This window comes from Pan paniscus, chromosome 9, assembly GCF_029289425.2.
Source record: "Pan paniscus chromosome 9, NHGRI_mPanPan1-v2.0_pri, whole genome shotgun sequence".
NCBI lineage: Eukaryota > Metazoa > Chordata > Mammalia > Primates > Hominidae > Pan > Pan paniscus.
Window position 1 is genome coordinate 10,090,015 of NC_073258.2, and position 17,751 is coordinate 10,107,765.

The following is a 17,751-nucleotide window of genomic DNA, read 5'->3' on the forward strand; positions in this document are numbered from 1 at the left end:
CAATGCTCATTGGCACTAGAACATAGTAGTATACTTGCTATTTTTCAGAGGTGGGATCTTGTGAATGAGACCACAATTTGGCACAGAAAGTAGTCATTGCCACTGAATTATTCACTCGAGATGGGAATTTATTCTGGTGACTGGAAATATTCCAGTGTTGCTTTGAGCAAAAGGAACAGTGACCACATCCCATGAAGCTCCATGTGATGGCTTTTTTGATATGTCATCTTAGCTAGGTGACAATCCACAGTTATTAAGTCAGACACTAACCTAATTGTTGCTGTAAAGAAATTTTGCAGCAGTAATTAAAATTCCTAATCATTTGACTCTAGGTAAAGAAGATCATCTTGAATAATCTGGGTGAACCTGACTTGATTAGTTTGAAGGCCCTTAAAAGCAGGGCTGAGGCTTCCCCAAAAGAGAGAAGAAATTCTGCCTGTGAGGAACAACTTCAGCCCATGCTGTGGATTCCAGTGTTTCTATGATTTTCCCTTTCTGAGCACCTGGCCTGTAGATTTACCTGCTTAGTCAGCCCCCACAATTGCATAAGCCAATTCTGGTGTATCAGTTTGCTAGGGTTGCCATGACAAAGTACCACAAACTAGGTGGCTTAGAACAACAGAAATTTATTGTCTCTTAGTTCTGGAGGCTAGAAGTCCAAGATCAAGGTGTCAGCAGGGTTGGCTCTGTCTGAAGGCTGTGATGAGGAGTCTGCTCCAAGCCTCTCCTCTAGCTTCTGGTGGTTTACTGACAGTCACTGGTGCCCCTTGGCCTGTAGATAATGTATTGCCCCAACCTCTGCCTTCATCATTACACGATATTCTCCCTGTGTGTGTATGTCTCTCTGCTTCCAATTTTCTCCTTTTAATAAGGACACTAGTCATACTGGATTAGGGCCCAGGCTAATAACCTCATTTTAGCTGATTAACTCTGTAACAACCCTATCTCTAAATAAGGTCACATTCTGGGGTACTGGAGGTTAGGACTCCAGTATATTTTGGAGGAAGATGGAATTAAATTCATATCACCTGCTTCTCCGGTTGAACCCTGGATTATACTCTGTGTGTATCACTTGGTCCCCAAAACAGCTTACCAGAAACACTGGTTTCTCCATTTGGCACATCTCATGTCTCCAGAAACATTGATTCATCCTCTGATATGGAGATGTTTAAATCTGGATATACTGGGTATAAGTATGATACAATTACTCAGTTCCCACAAAGACGGCCAGGGTTGGAGATTTATCAGAAAATGATTTATGAAGCTATTGTTAGAATTCTGGGGCACCTCAGCCAGCTAGACTCTATAGGTATTTCAAATGAGGAGTGGGGCATTTTAACTATAACCTGGCTTTGCCATCTGCAGCTGCTTAATACCTAAAAAGAATGAACAACTTGGAAAGCAGATAATCGGCTTTGTGGGGTTTGGAAAGAAGAATCATGGGTATGAGAATGTGTAAGGAAGCTGGTTAGGTAGTTCAAATGTCCAGGGTCTGGAACTAGTGAAGATATTTCATGTTTCTGTGTCTCTGTTATGTATTGCACACTTGCTTGTGGCCAAGTGTATCTTATCTGATTTAATCCTCACTACATTCTTATTAGGGATGCATTGTTTTCCCTTAGTAGGGTTGAAAAAAATGAGTCTGAGATGACTCTCAAGATTACACATCTAGTAATGATTGGCCAGGATTCAGACATACAGTCACTCGTTCTTTGTGAACTCCATATACGTGAATTCACCTACTCACTAAAAATTATTTATAGCTCCAAAAGTGATACTCATGTTGTCCTCAGGATCATTCACAGGCATGTGAAGAGTGACAAAAAATACATGTTGTTAGACACACGTTTCCACACGAGGTAAAACAAGGCAATATTTTGCCTTCTTGCTTCAGCCCTCATCCTATACACAAATGTCCTTTTCATGGTCTATTTAGTGGCCCTTTTTTTTCATTTCTGTTCTTTTTATTGGTGACCTCAACGTTTAAAATGGCCCCAAGCATAGTGCTGAAGTGCCGTCTAGTGTTCCTAAGTGCAAAAGTCTGTGGTGTGCCTCACATAGAAAACACACGTTAGATAAGCTTTGTTCAGACATGAGTCATAGTGCTGTTGGCCATGAATTTAATGGCCGTGAATTCATTGTAATGAACCAACAATATATATTAAATAACATATCTTTAAACAGAAACACACATAAAACAAGTTTATGTACTGATCAGCTGATGAAAATGTACCTTGAAGGCACCTAACCTTGTACATTTCCCAGGAGCGATGGCTGAGTATTCTCTTATTCAGTGTCCATGATGACTTGATAGGATGTAATTACTGCAGATAGTGAGAATCGACTGTCTCTGTGTTGGGCTCTAAAGACCGCCCTCTAATTCACATCACAAGGATTAGAACTGGGAACCAAAGAGTTGGTGACTCTATCTTCTTACCTGCTTTAGGAATGAAGGAGACTGTAGCCTGAAAGCCCCTGAAGGTCCCATTTTCATCTGATTGGAAGCTGATGAGCATGAATGCTGGAGGGGCTCAGCACAGGGGTGGGGACATCATAGCCACACAGCCGAGCTTGTTGAAGGCCAGCCCAGGCATGACATTGTCAAGCACCCAGCAGATAGCCATGGCATTGGAGAGAAGAAAAAAAGAAAATCATCCTTAAGATAATTGTTGAGAAATATGCTTTTCACAATTCATTTTCTAAATAAAGGCAGCTCACTCCTTAATTAACCCCATGACATTTCAATTTGGTTTTCTCTCCTGAACACTCCCACACACAATGATGTTAATGGAACTGGTTCTAGCCTCAGGACTTGTTTCAACGGAACTTTCCCTTTCTGACTCCTACTTTCCTCATGGGCCTTTTGCATTTCTGTTTCAGTGGTTCTTTGATTCTCCCTTTTTCTCTTGCTGCCCCTAATGAAGAAGACAAAGGAGTGATGGTGAGACCACAGGGAGGGGTGGAGGTGGTGCAGGAAGATGGAGGAAGATTGATCTGTCTCCTTTTCGTTCCCATCTCAAGACTGGGTCCAAACGCAAACCAGAGTGAGCTGAGGCTCAGAGGACACAAACCTATTTCCTTCTTCCTTTCTACATCGCTGTGCACTGTCACATAGTCGGAAGTGCAGTCTCCACTTTCTTCTATTTCCAGACTCTGAAATGAAATCTGAGAAGACACGAAGTTACATCCAGAGTAAACAATCTGAATGAATTACCTGACTTTGATTCAGTAGAGAAATTTGGATGGCTCAACTTGTTCTGGAGTAAGACCTTAGATAAGAAAGTTAATGGGGTATTCAGGAGTGGGTCAGATTACCAAGGAAAGGATTCTATATCACAGGCTCTAACTTTTTGAAATAGCTACCAAATATGGCGTGAATCAAAGGGCAGGAAATTGTGCAAATATTTTAGCTTCCTAACATCTCTAAGAGATTAGGAGAGCTACCGCATGGGGATTTTTTTCCCTGGAAGCAACTAGGCACTCAACTCAACTAATTGCATATACACAAAACTGCTTCTCTGGACATCTTAGTGTTGTTCACCTGGTTCCTGATGTTTCATCTTGAACCTCTAGTTCTCCTGAATCAAGACTGAAATTTGTTGTGCCCCTTGGAGACCGTGTCTTTCTACCCAGCGGGATATATCTGGCTCCTCTTCTCACCTGCTTTGTCCTGTTGCCACTATATTTCCATGCCTCACTGCAAAATTCTGATAAGGCACAGATGTAAGTGAGTCTAATTGCTGATATAAAACAAAGTATCATCTGAGCTATTGAAAGTATTTGCATAAGTGGGCTGAGAGTCAAATGTAGTGAGCCTCATGAATGTGCATGAAAAAGGAAATCCTTGTATGAGTTAGAGCTGATTTTGGATACTAAGCTTAAATGTAAACCTCAGCAAAATTCTTGAGTAGATTATTAAGCTATGATGAGTAATGACCTAGAAAAGAAAGTTGATCACCTGGAATCAACCTAGGGTCACCAAGAATAAATCATGACAAACCTTTTCTCATAGTTTCTATAATTGTGATGCTTATTGGCAGCATAATATTTCATTTATCTCTATCCTTGAGACCTGTATTTTTTGCTATCTTAAAAACTTGGCAGTGAATATCTTTATGCATTTACTTTTTTTCTTCTCTTGTATAATTCCCTGCATGGGGCACTTGTTTTGTGTCAGGAAAAGGGAGGGGAACTATCTAGATAGAAGGAACAGTGCGAAGGAGAAACAAAGAAACAATAAAGAGTGATCTTGGAGTAGTTTGGTGAGCACTAGCCAATTGAATTTGAAGTGAAGAGTGGTGGGAGAGAGGGCTGATGAAATAGGAACTCTGATTTTAACACACAGTTGGTGGGGATTCAATGGGACCCAGACTCTGAGCAAGAAACAGAAAGGATTGTGTGGATAAAACAAAACTGGAGGCAAATAATTACTAATGGTAAAGGTAGGCTTGGGGAGGGGGACCTGTATCAGAAATAGGATTCATTCAAACATTTATTAAACCCTTACTGGGATACTTTCTGGGAAGGGGACCTTTTCTCTCCAAGTCAAATGGTAGCATATTCCTATGACTTTTAACACCAATTTCCAAATTACTGTCTTACACGAGTTCTGCAAAATGATGCTGTCACTGGCAGGGTATGAGAGCATCGCTTCACTGATGCACAACACTCAACCTTTATTTATTGAAGAGATATTTTTCAATCACTTCTGGCTCTGGCATTTTCAGATTTTCAACTAAATTTCCTCTTCTTCCTCCACCTGGAAACATGCTCACAACCTAAATTTTATCCTCCACCACTAACAAATTTTCCTTAATTCTGCTGAAATTTTTGCCCCAAATCTGTTTAGGTTTGATGAACTTTTGGAAAGAAATCTATACCAACTGCCTCTGTATCATCTTTTCCCACTCATTCATAAAACCTGTGTGATCTTGTTTCTGCCATTAACATCTGACTTCACGTGATATTTCAGGTACCACCAATCCCAACTCCTCTCAATTGTTCAATTTCCCGTCTAATTATTCTCCCTTTTTTATGGAGGTGTGGGGTGGGGACTGGACACCTCAGTTCTCATCTCTTTAAGTTCTAAATTAGTGTGGTATCCAAACGATTGGTCACATCTTTTTGTTTGGTTTTGTTTGTGTTTTAAGTTAAAGGCTGCATTCTCCAGGCTGTCATAAAAACACACCAATTTGGTTCTCCTCCCACATCTCAGAGTTCTTTCCATCTCTTAAGTGAGAACGCTGGGGTCTCATCATCCCTCACTCCTCTCCCCTTTATTTTCTACTCTCTTTTCTCTCCATCGTACTGTCTTGTTTTCAATTATTATTTTAAAAGAAAGATCTATAAGAAAATGCCTCATTCCAATCTCACCCTGACTGCAGTCCTACTTCTACCTCCCTGATGATATCTCTCTGCAGATGGTCCATTAGTGTTTAATGAACAAACAACTAACCACACACTGCTAATCAAATGTGGAATAAACTCCATTTCCAGGCGTTCAAAGGCCTCCATACATTGACTTCCACCTTGCCTTCCACTGTCCACTCCAGGACACCTTAAGACCCTCTTAAAGCAGCGATTCCCTGAGCCTGTTCTGCGCTGGTTCCTCTAGGCTTGCTCTGTCCTCTCTGCTTGAAAGGCTTGATGATTTTGGCCTGATTGACCTTGATTTTGTTATCTATAACTTACAATGTGTTTTGTGAGCAGTTTAATAAATAAGGAAGACATGCTTGTTTCTGGAATGGACTAAAAGTCACCAACACAAAGTTTTTGTTTTGTTTTGTTTTGTTTTGAGAGTTTCGCTCTTGTAGCCCAGGCTGGAGTGCAGTGGCGCGATCTCGGCTCACTGCAACCTCCATCTCTCGGGTTCAAGCAACTCTCCAGCCTCCCGAGTAGCTGGGACTACAGGTGCCCGCCACCGCGCCCGGCTAATTCAATACAAAGATTAAAGCAGCCCTTTTTTTTTTTTTTTTTTTTTTTAAAGTAAGGAGCACAGTGCCATCTAGTGGAAAAAATGTGTAGTTGCAGGGGAAACTGGGCGGATCCATTATTCAGCAAGTATTTATTGACAGCTTTGTGTGTCAGGTGCTGGGTTCTAGGTACTGAAAATACAGCAGTGAATAAGTCACATAAAACCTCTGACCTCATGGTGCTTATGTTAGCTATTTTGTGAATTTACCATAGCTAAGTAAGGACAGCCAAAGTCAATACCTTAATTAGGTGATGTTTGGGGGCTTGAAAAATCCAGTCACAGTTAGCCTTGTCACTGTAGTTTTCAGGACAGTTTAGACTCTGTATGAGACCTTCTTCAAAAAGGACAGTTAAGTAACTGCAACCTGAATCTGAAACATAAGAAAAAGTCCAAACCGATGGCACCATTCAAATAAAGAAGAATTCTCACTGCTCTCCCGTCTCCTGAAAATGATGCATATCAATTGCATTTTCAGACATTGCGAACAAGAAAAGAGGTAGTGCATGATTCTCCAGAACTCATCAGGCCCTCTCGACTCACTTGGAGGGGCAATCACTACGAGCTAGCAGGGTGAACTCAGGGTTGAGGGGGAGACTGCCCCCTGTTCTCTAGTTGGCCTGTGCCCCTCTCCCATGTGGAGTCAGTTGGGCCTTGGGAGAGGGATCCCTGCCACTCACCTAATTCCTATGGGGCCTAAGCTTCTACAGAAGGTGGAGATAGTATGTGATTAAAAGTAAATGGTTTTACCAGGAATGTAGTTTCGTTTAAGAGCTTTATAGGAAGATTAAACCCAGCTGCATAATCTGTGGCATCAGAGACGAATTTCAGCCTTAGAGAATTAGAGCCAATAAGAATGGATGAAGGGAGGCTTTCTCCACAAAATTTTCCTGCAGGATGAGAAAAAAGGATTCTTTGTTCAGAATCTAGAAAATAGTTCCCATTCAATGATTTAAGAAGAACTGAATTTGCCATGATATTTCAGGATTGTCCAATCCAAAGTTTCTCAGTCTTGTCACAATTGACATTTTGAGCCAGAACATTCTTTGTGTTCTTGCCATCCTGCATCTTTTGTAGGATATTTGGTAGCATTTCTGGCCTCTACCAGTGACAATTCCTGCCCTTGTGACAACTGAAAAATGCTTCTCATTCATTGCCAAATGTGTCCTGAGGGTTGGGGGTACAAAATCACCTCCAGCTGAGAAACCACAGAAACACCATTCCATTTCTGTTTCCTGTAAGTAACCTGTCTCCTTCTCATGGTTGTCTATTTGTATTTCCCTTTTCAGCTTGAATGAGGCAGGGAAAGGTCATTTTCACAGCTAGGAAAGCAGTGAGCTGTCTGGAGATCCTGAGAGGCCCTGGAATATATCTAGAGTTTATTCCTCATGGACACCAGGTCTGGCAAATGGGCCTAGGAAGCCTGGTTTGATGGGAAGCAGATTTGGCAAGTAAATTGCCCTGTGACCTTGCAGCCATCACCCAGGCTCAGATTTAGTTCCTTCCCACTCCCAATTCTGAGTCTCAAAGCTGAAGTCAAGAAGTGTGGCATTTACAGATGGCTGAGTGCCAGACATAAGATAACCAGGCCTCATTAAGCCCACTTGGCACTGGTTTCCATTTGACACTGTGAAAATCCACTCACCAATGGGTCTGTCTTCTAAAGAATACATTGACAGGTAATTGTGGTGACAAGACTCAACATCTAGGTGGGAAAAACTGAGCAACACATGCATTTCCTCTGGTACCAGCAGGGTCCAGACACACCGTCTGTAGGCAGATCATGGAGAGGGCGTTATTTCTAGACAGAAAACGACTATCACAGTCCAATTGGTGGGCCCAGACCGGAGGTGGGAGTAAGGAGGAGGAGTACAAAGGGGGTTACTCACTGCTTGCTCTCATAATATAGGTGGAGGCTTTCTGGGAAGTGCAGCTTCCCCTCAGCCCCGCTGACTATGACATCCTGCTCACTGCACCAGGCTGGGAGGGAAAGCCAGGAGAGTCAGGGTTAGCTGTGCCAGTTAACCACAACAGCCCCTCCCTCCAGAAGCTGCAAGCACCATAGCCTCCTGGTTCTTCTTGATGTACTCTTTGTTCTTCATGAAATCTTCTCCTGTCTTTGCTTCTATGATGCCTTTTTGGTTCCTTTTAGATCCTGCTTAACCTTGAGATTCTTTGATTGGTTTTCTTTCCTTAACTCTTCTCTCTCTTTTTATTTTATTTTATTTTATTTTATCTTTGAGGCAGGGCCTCAATCTCTCACCGAGGGTGGAGTGCAGTGGCACGATCACAGCTTACTGCAACCTCAACCTCCTGGGCTCAGGCAATCCTCCTGCTTCAGCCTGTCGGGCAGCTGAGACCACAGACTCACACCGCCACACCCGGCTAATTTTTTGAAGAAATTATTTGTGAGACAGAGTCTCACTTTGTTGCCTAGGCTTGGTCTTGAACTCCTGGACTCAAGCGATCCTCCCACCTGGGCCTCCCAAATTGCTGTGATTACAGGCGTGAGCCACCTCTGGCCCTTTACTCTTCTTTTGCTGACCTCATACTTTATTCTATAAGTGCAGGTATTTCCCAGCTTCTAGCCTTCGTCCTCATCTGCTCTGTCTCTATGATCCCTTGGACCAGGTTCATTCATACCCTCCATTTCAGATGTCATCTCTACATTTCTGAACTTCAGACCTGATTTTTTATGACAGTTTCCTAGCTGTCTCCCTCAGAACTCAATATGCTATAAATAGAATTCCTTGGGTCAGCAAAACTGCACCCACTTCTGATTTTATTATTTTTGTGTGCCCTTCTCTTAGTCTCTCATGCTCAAAACTTTGGTACTATCTTCTCTTCCTCCTTCTTCGTTACAACCTTTCATCTAATTGGCTCCCAATCCTCATTTCTCGTTTCTATTCCTTCCTTTTCATTCTGTGGATATTGCCTTGGTTCAAACCTTCATTTCTTGTCTCTCAAACTAATGAAGAATTTCATACGTCCATGCATTCGTACCCTCGCAACCCATCCCCTACATGCTGTTCTTACGCTATTAAAATATAGTTCAAACCTACTTATCTAATTAATCAGCTTTCTATTACTCAATCATATCCAAACTTTTTTGGCTGGCATTTAAAGTTTCCATAGTTTGATCTCAAGTTATGTTTCTATTCTTCTCCCTTATAAATCCTCATCACATGCCCTGTGCTTTTGTTGCTGTCTTCATCCTTAAGACCTTTCCTTTAATAAGGATGATTCCTTGAGCTGGAATATTTTTCTTTACCCACATTCCATTCCCACTTGACAAAATCCTACTCCTCCTTCCAGTTGCAGCTTCAAAGATGTCTGTGCATCAGAGCTCCCCTGTGAGTTTATTTGTTTTCAGCTAGAAGCAGCCTCTCATTCCTCTGAGCTCTCAGGGTACTATTTTTCTATATTGCTCTTTGTAGATCTTTCCACGGGTTCAAAGAACGACTAAAGATTTGAACTAAAGTGTCTTAGAGACCATCTGGCCCACACTATTTTCTTTATGGATGAGGGCCAGAGTTAGGAAAAGGCTCGCCCAAAGTCACAGAGTGAATTCATCGCAGGATCGCAATGGAACAAAGGGGAGGAGACCCTATATAAGTAGGGACACTTTCAGGGCAAGGTGTGTAGCTTACTGACCACATCGGCACTGCCTTGCCCTCTTTCCTTGAGTCTCTGATTCCAAGCTAGTGTTTGGCAAAGGTTGGCTGAATTGGGACAGAGCTCTGGATTGCTAAGAAATGAAATGGGAGGGCAACTGGGGCTTCTGCTGGGCATAATGGCTGTAGGTGCTCCAGGTGGTAGTTTTAGACCCCCTGAGCAGGGAGCGCTCTTGGAGAGGAAGACTTCAGGAACTGATATTCAGAAATGCTAGATGTTAATTTGTGCTCCTGATGGAGCAGCCTGCAAGGGATACCCACCTCTGGAGCTCTTTCTCCGATTACCTGGGAAAGAAAAAGAAGGATGCAATTGAAAGCCTGTGGTATCCTGAACAACGCTTCAAGAAGTTAGCATCTTCTTGGTGCACAAGAGATTTTTAAGTCAATATGCAACTAATAAAAATCTAATCTGTGGAAAGAAGGGAAGGGATAAATGGATAAAGTAGGAAAGGGGCTCTGGTGTTTTAAAATGATTTAATTCTCTTTATTAAGTGGGCTAATACGAAATGGTAATTAACTGGAGGTTTCACAGAGGAAGGGGTCATTTTCCATAAGAACAGAGGCTACAGATGGAAATAATTTGTCCATAACTATAAAAGAGTTACTGGGTTAAATAGGTAAAACTTTAACTGAGGGCTCAGATACCTGCCACTGCACCATACACCTGAAAACAAACTCAAATTCTTACTAAACTTAATTTAAATTAACTTGTTTAGAAAAGGATAAAAGCCTTTTTGAGGCTGGAAGCCACCAGATAAGAAAACAATTAAGCTGGATTTGGAGGAGGCAAAGAAGTTGCAATTAGCTCTCTAGTCAGTTTATCACAAGGGTGTACACTCATCCCTCAATATCTGTGGGGGATTGGTTTCAGAACCCTTGCAGATACCAAAAATCCGAGGATGCTCAAATCCTTAGATTAAACGGCATAGTATTTGCATGTAACCTAGGCATGTCTTCCCCTATGCAGCACTCTAAATTGTCTCTGGAGTGCTTGCGATACCTAAGACAAAGTAAATGCTATGTAAATAGTTGTTACACTGTATTTTTAAAAATTTGTATTGTCATTATTATTGTACTGTTATTTTTATTGTTTTTATTTTTCTCCAAATATTTTTGATCCACAGTTGGTTGAATCTGCTGACGTGGAACCTGCAGATACGGAGGCCTGGCTGCATGTAGATCCTGGCTTTTTCAGACTTACTATACCTGGATCTACACCAGGGATTCTCACTGTTGGTACTATTAACCTTTTGGGTGGGATCATTCTTTGTTGTGGGAGGCTGTCCTGTACTTTGTAGGATGTTTAGCAGCATCCAAGTCCCCTACCCACTGGACACCAGAGCCACTCCTCAGCTCTGCCGGTTTTGACAATTAAAAATGACTTCTGATACTGTCCCTGGGGACAAAATTGCCCCTGGTTGATAACTACTGATCTGTTATAGTTTGCTGGATTTTGTTGAGAAGTAAGTGGTGCCATCGTGTAATGGTGAGCACTCTGGACTCTGAATCCAGAGAAGTAAGTGGTGAAAGCATATCATCAACTGAGATAGTTTCAATTAAAGGCCAGTTTGAGAAGGTCTAGGATGGATGGATTCATTTTTCATTGAATATCTGCATGCTGCTCCACATAACATATTTTACTCTTGTTTTATTTAGACTTGGTAAATCTCACAATCCTTGTGTGCTACACTGAGAACAGAGGTAGAGCCTGTCGGTTCAGGTGCTCTGATATGCCAGGACTCTGCTGATGCTGTCTCTGGCCCTAGCAGAATGGCAGCTTCTTAACCTTGTGTGATGGCTCAGTTACCAGTTTGGATGTGTTGGTGGATCCAGGGAAGCACTTTACTAAGGTCTGTGAAGATCCCAGGGGATCCTTGATCACTTTTCCTCACATTGTTTCTCCAGCCTCGACCACAGCCCAAACCCCAGGAAGTCACACCAGCCAGAGTCCAGGCCCCTTTCTTATTCCGGCACATGAGTGAACCTCCTGAATCTCCCTGCAGAGGGAAAAAGCCTCTATTAGCATCACTGTCAGTGTCTATGCCCCAAAATGCTCACTGTTTCCTCACAAGGATGCTGGAGGAGGATCAATGACATCTCCTCACTCCTAATAATTTAGACTCAGGGTCCTGTGTCTAAAGATCCCAGCACAATTCTCATAGGATCCTCAACTATCACTGGAACCCAACAATCCCACCTCCCTTTTCCTCATCCATGGCTTTCATCAAAGCAGCAGACTTTCTTCTTTCTCTCCTCTCATGCTGCAGACTCAGAGAAGTCTTGGCCAGCAATGAGACTGACTTCAGGCCTTGGTTGGTAGGAAGAATGGAGGAAAAGTGTAAAGTTCCCAACATCCACAAACTGGAAAATTCGAAATAGGAAAGAGTCAGCCATCCTTCAGGAATGGGAGAACCCCGAGTTCATTCTTGGCATTATCTCTGTTATTGGGTCTTTTGGAAAAAGCAGAAGACCTCTTTCAAATCACACTTCCTGCTAAAAACAGATTGTTTCCACTGTCCCTTTATTTTGATGTAACCTCCCTTGGTACTCCTAACCCTTCTTTCCAGATTCCTGCCTTACCTGGAATCAGTCTTCCTGCAGCCCCTCACCTGATAACAGGTGAGCCTCTTAGGGAAATGGTTTGGATCTACCATTTTTCTCACACATTTAACTAACTATTTGACCCCTATAGCTTCTTCAAGACTATTCTTTATTCTACCTCTCCAATATGCTTTCTAATTAAATTAAATTTCACTGAAATTTAAGAAAACAAAACCAAGGGAATCCTTGCCTGGGGCCTGACAGCCCCGCAGCTCCCACCCACCTGACATGCGTCTCTCCCTCCATCAGGAAAACCTGTGCAAAGAAAGGTCTTCCCACTGATGGGCCTCTTTAGTGTTAACAGAGCTGCCGCACACTCTTCCCAGGTCAAAATAGGCAGATTCACTTCCTGCAAGACTTGTGAGAGGACACCACCTGAAAAACAGAGAGATGGAAGCCCCAGCAGGAACTCTTTCACCCTTTCTGAGTTGAAGATGCATCATTTGTGTTTGTGTCGCTTGGCAAGACTTGAATTTCTAAGTACAATGTGACATTCTCTGTCTTTAAAAATGTATGCACAATCGTTTTTAAAAATGGATTTAAAATTCCATTTTCTGATTGCCCACCAGAAAGTTCTGACCTCTGCTTAAGAGGAATGGCACACAAGTTCTTACCTTCAGTTAAGCGGCCCCAGCCTGCAGTTGTACAAATAAAACCAGCCTCAAATTGCTCCCGCAGCTCTGGAAGACATATGGGCCCCACAAAGGGGCCTGAAGAAAAGAGCAAGGTAGGGCTTGTCTCATTCATGGAGGAGAGGACACTATAAGCCACTCACCACTTGGTATCCAGGTGGTCCCCTAAAGACCTCATAAGAGTTGTGATAGCTCTGCCTGCCACCTCCAGGGGTTACTTGTCAATTAAAGAAAACCTTCTCCTGACTCCATGTAATGCTATCTCCAGAACCACAAGCAAAAAGGGTTTCGGGTAGGACTCTCCAGCCCAAATTCCTATCTCAAAGTGCATGACCCAGAACGTATACTGCAGGAAATGTGCTATGGCACAGAGGTTATAGAGAATATGGGGTAGACAATTCAATATGATCCTCAAATGTTTACCAAATTGGAAGGCTCCAGCCATCTTCAAAAGGGCAATATCATAGTCCATTGGTTTCTTGGTGGAGAAATGTGGATGTATGATGACAGTTTCAATAGTGAGAGTTTGCTCTCCTGGGTCTGTCTGGCTTAAGTCATATTCTCCAGCAGTAACATTCAAAGTAGACACAATGTTTCTATGGAAAGCAAAGAGTAAAATGAATGAATTTCATTGTGCCTCTGAGTACAGTTGCAATGGTTGACACACTGGCTTCTTTAAAATGATACGGATAAATAATATGGGGTGTGAGGCTGCTGAGCAGAGTAAGTGAGAATAATTCCAACACTGTTAGAAAAAAATGCAGAGATTCCAACTTCCAGTAGAGGACTAGTGAAGAGTGGGTTCATATAGAGCCAAGGATATGATGAATTTAATACTTTGCAATGTTATTTGAAAATATGTAGAGAGGCACATACATTGTAGTTCAGGGCTCTACAGCTATAGGGGACTTTATTCAGCTACCCTGGGAGGTTGACCTGACCTAATATCAGTGAGACCCTTTGGGAATGATTTGTGATTCCCAGTAAGTATGCTACTTCAATGTCAGAGATCCTATGCTTAGTATATATTATAAGGCACAGACTGCATTATAACTAACTAATATTCTCTGAAAGGAACTTGGTGGGATGCATTGAGATATATAAAGACTTCAGCTTGCCATCCTTTGAGACCCTTCATTCCCAGAAGTGATGCTTCTATACAAAATTGAAAAAGGCAAGTTTTCTCTAGGTATACTTCCCTGACTCTTGGCCAAATTAGGTACCTAACTTAACACATAATGTCTCTCTTACCTACCACTTGCCACATTGCTGTGAGATATCGGTTGACTCTTCTTAAAACAAGAGTCAACTCTCTGGGGGCAGAAATCATGTCTTAGTCATTTTGGTACCTTTGGTATCTAGCACAAAGTAAACATCCAGGAAATGTTTGCAGACTTGAAATGAAAGAATGACTATATGGGAACATGATCTTGATTACAGCCTAGTATATGCCCAGAACACTGTCAATAATAGGATATTTGGATCACACAAGAAAGTGGGTAAAGGCAAGTTGTTGGGTTGAGTCCCAGAGAGGCAGGATCAATGGGAAGGAAGACAGGGAGCCTACTTTCTACTTTACTGGTCTCCCTTTGTTTTCTTTTATCCATTTCTTCAGATGCATAATGAACTAGATATTTTTTCACTGAAATTTAAGAAAACTAGAAGAAAACTTTCACAAATCCTTCTTTGTAATGCTCTTTTTTTTTCTGACTTGGATGCTATTATTAACTTCCAGTTATTTTAAGTAAAAACGAATTTTACCTCTGAAAAGAATATACGTCATTTACCAAGTGCCATCTGACAATGTCACCCAGCCCCATTTGTGTCATGCAATTAGGATATTCATCTATTAAACCAATACTCACCCATCACACAGGTCCATGTTTTAATAGGGTTATTGCTGATGATTCCAAGGGAGAAGAAATGGTGGTGTGGTCTTCACTCATGGGCTAGGCCTTTCTTACCTGTTTGCAATGCAGTGAGCTGCCGTGATCACCCACTGTGGTGAGACGATGCTTCCTCCACAAATATGCTTCTGCCTTTGTTTCAGAGACACCTAAATTGCAAATACCTTAAATGAAAGCAAGTTCATGCCCTGGGATCCCCCTAAACACGGTGATGAAGCCTATTCTCAAAACCAGACTCAGATATCACATTCGTAAATGTCAAGAATCATGGACTGTGAAAAGATAAAGCCCAGACACTACCGCTCAGAAAGAAGAGTGGTGCTGGCAACCCTGGTCTAGATGAGAGGTAGTTAATTTGAGATGATTGGCTGTAAGTATGTGTCAACAGAGGTAGCAGTTAGAAGTGTTGAGATGTATTTACTTATTTTTATAACACAGTTGATGCAGAGCTGTTGCTCTAACAATATGAACAGTGTCTGTGAATGAAGGTAAAATAGTATAAGATATTGCAGAGTCCAGCTGAAGAGGTTTGGAAGAAAGGCAAGGTGAGGGCTGGGGAGCCTTTCAACACATACTCCTATTTCTCTAAGCCTCTTAGGGAAATGGTTTGGATCTACCACTTTTCTCATACTCTTAACTATTTGACCCCTATAGCTTCTTCAAGCCTATTCTTTACCCTACCTCTCCAATATACTTTCTAATTTTTGCTTATCCTATTTGTGATACTTGATTTGATTCTAAAATGACTTACTATGTACAAGTAAATACTTTTTCTTATGACATTCATCACATGCCATGATGACTATTCTGTCTTTCAACCCAACTAGGCTGTAGGCTCCTCAAAGATATAAACTTAACCTTAAAAATATCTATATCCATAATATCTAGCACAGTTCTTGATGCATAGAAGTCCTTGAGACTCACCTGCCAGGGATAGGAACCCTTCTCCACTTGGCTTCCTCCAAGAATGCGACTGAAAATGTTAAAATAATTCCAAGGCTGTACCTTAACCAGACTCTGCCCACAACTGGGAGCTGAGAAAAAAATGAGACAAACTAAATGATTAGATAGCTTCTAGGATTGAGGTAATATCTTCTCTATTTCACCCATGAAACTGAGTCTGAGACTATGGTGTATGGTGCTCAGCACACATTCAGGTATCAATAAATCTTTATTGGATTTAATTCTCCTGAGGGATGGAAAGTGACAGGTCATTTAAGGAGAGTGGAGTGAAGTGTCCTGATTCACAAGTTGGTACTCGGATAGAGGTTTGCTAGGTAATAGAAGAAAAAACTCCTCCCTCTTTATGTAAAATACTTTATCCCTGAAAAAGTTGTTTTTATTTATTTGCCCTCAATGGGTTTTCTGCCTCCTCAGCAAAGAGGTAGACTAGATTAAAGATGTTTACCATCACCTGGTAACTTAAGGATGGCACATCTTCTGTCCCTCCTGGAGGTCATCCTTTTCCATATTTTGAAGGAGGATTAGAACTAGCCTTGCCTCATAATCACCATGCTTCATTGCCTACCTAAATTCTGTAATTCTTATTCCTCAGCTTGGAGATCACCTCAACCAGGAAGTCTTCCTTGATTTCCTCAAAGTGGGATTGCCTCTCCCTTGTGTTGTGTAGCACGCTTTCTTCACCCCTTTTATAGTTCTTGTCATGCAGAATTGTGATAATGAATTATTTGCCTCCATCATCGGACTATGAACTACTCAAGGGAAAAAACTTGCCTTATTCACCTCTGCATTTCTAAGGTTTAGCTTAATTCTTGGCATAAGTAAGCGCTTAGAAACACTGGATGGACAAACAAATGACTTTTCTTGAGAACACATCCTTAAGAGTATAGCTATTTAGATCAACATGTTAAAATATTCAAAGCTCTTTCATACAGCTTCTCACTTAATCCCACTCTATGCCTATAAATGAAGCACTGTTATCCCCACATTGCAGATGAGAAAACTGAGAATCAAGGAGACACACAGCTGGATAATGGCAGAGCATGAATGTAACAATAAGTGTTTTGATCCTGAACCCAGTGCCAGGATGACATTGGAACAAAAGCTTATTTTCTAACTGTTTCAGTTGAATGAGTCATAAATACTTTAAATACAAAATTTACTATTTCCCAAATTCACTAAAGCAAAGTCAGAAAACATGTTGATTCTCAGGGTTGGCACAAGTCTGACGAAGGAGAAGTCTTCCAAGAACTGTTTTCAGCTTAAGTTAGTTGAAGGGGAAAAAAGACCATTTATAATATACTACAGTGAACATGCTTCATATTTCTCAGCAAGGTGATTTTGCAACAGATTAAAAATGCTTCCAAATCCATGCTGATTTCCAGAATTTGCTCTATGAACCAAGATGGGATTATGTAATGGGTTCAAGTAAGTGAACAATCTCAGTTCACTTAGGAAAACTAAGCGAAGAAAACAGGGATTGTTTACTTAATTGGATACATTAGTTGCATTCTATAAATGTTTCACCCTGTGTCCTATGCCGATTGCAGGAGATAAGTCCAAAATAATTGTTTAAAAACAATTAGATGTCCAAAATATATTTGCTTCTCCTATTTTCCCAAAGGAACATGGAGTGGAGTTGTGACGTCCATTGCCAGCAAAGGTTCAGACAAAGGTAATTATAGAGTTCATTTGAAACTTACCTTTGGGGAGCGAAAGAGTTGCAGATTCACCTCGTTCAAAAAAGACTATTCCTAGTAGTAAAATCAGCTTGTTCCTGCTTATAAGCATTTTGAGACTCATAGTTTTTCCCTGAAATTTTAGAGAGACTAAAGCAAACAAAAATAGGAAGCCTTGAGAGACCAGCAATAAGCCAATTTAAAACAAGTTTATTCATTAACCAAGATGTGGTGAATCAAGCATGTCCATCTGATGTTTCTGAATGTAGTGTTTCGCAAAGATCTTTTGCAAGACGTGGAGAAACAACCACAGAAGCAGAGTCTTGA

The 17,751-nt window shown here is 41.4% G+C and overlaps 1 protein-coding gene across 1 annotated transcript; it reads right to left on the reverse strand.

The window, feature by feature from the left end:
- Nucleotides 1–1,124: 1,124 nt before the first annotated feature.
- OVCH2 (ovochymase 2) lies at nt 1,125–17,536 on the reverse strand. Its single transcript, XM_034932077.3, is given in 17 exon segments — nt 1,125–1,183; nt 2,438–2,516; nt 2,518–2,570; nt 3,072–3,165; nt 6,214–6,344; nt 6,722–6,754; nt 6,757–6,861; nt 7,617–7,741; nt 7,861–7,951; nt 9,907–9,930; nt 11,453–11,642; nt 12,470–12,621; nt 12,861–12,956; nt 13,302–13,474; nt 14,843–14,934; nt 15,710–15,819; nt 17,449–17,536. Coding segments are annotated over 17 exon segments (1,695 nt in total).
- Between the last annotated feature and the right edge of the window lie 215 nt (nt 17,537–17,751).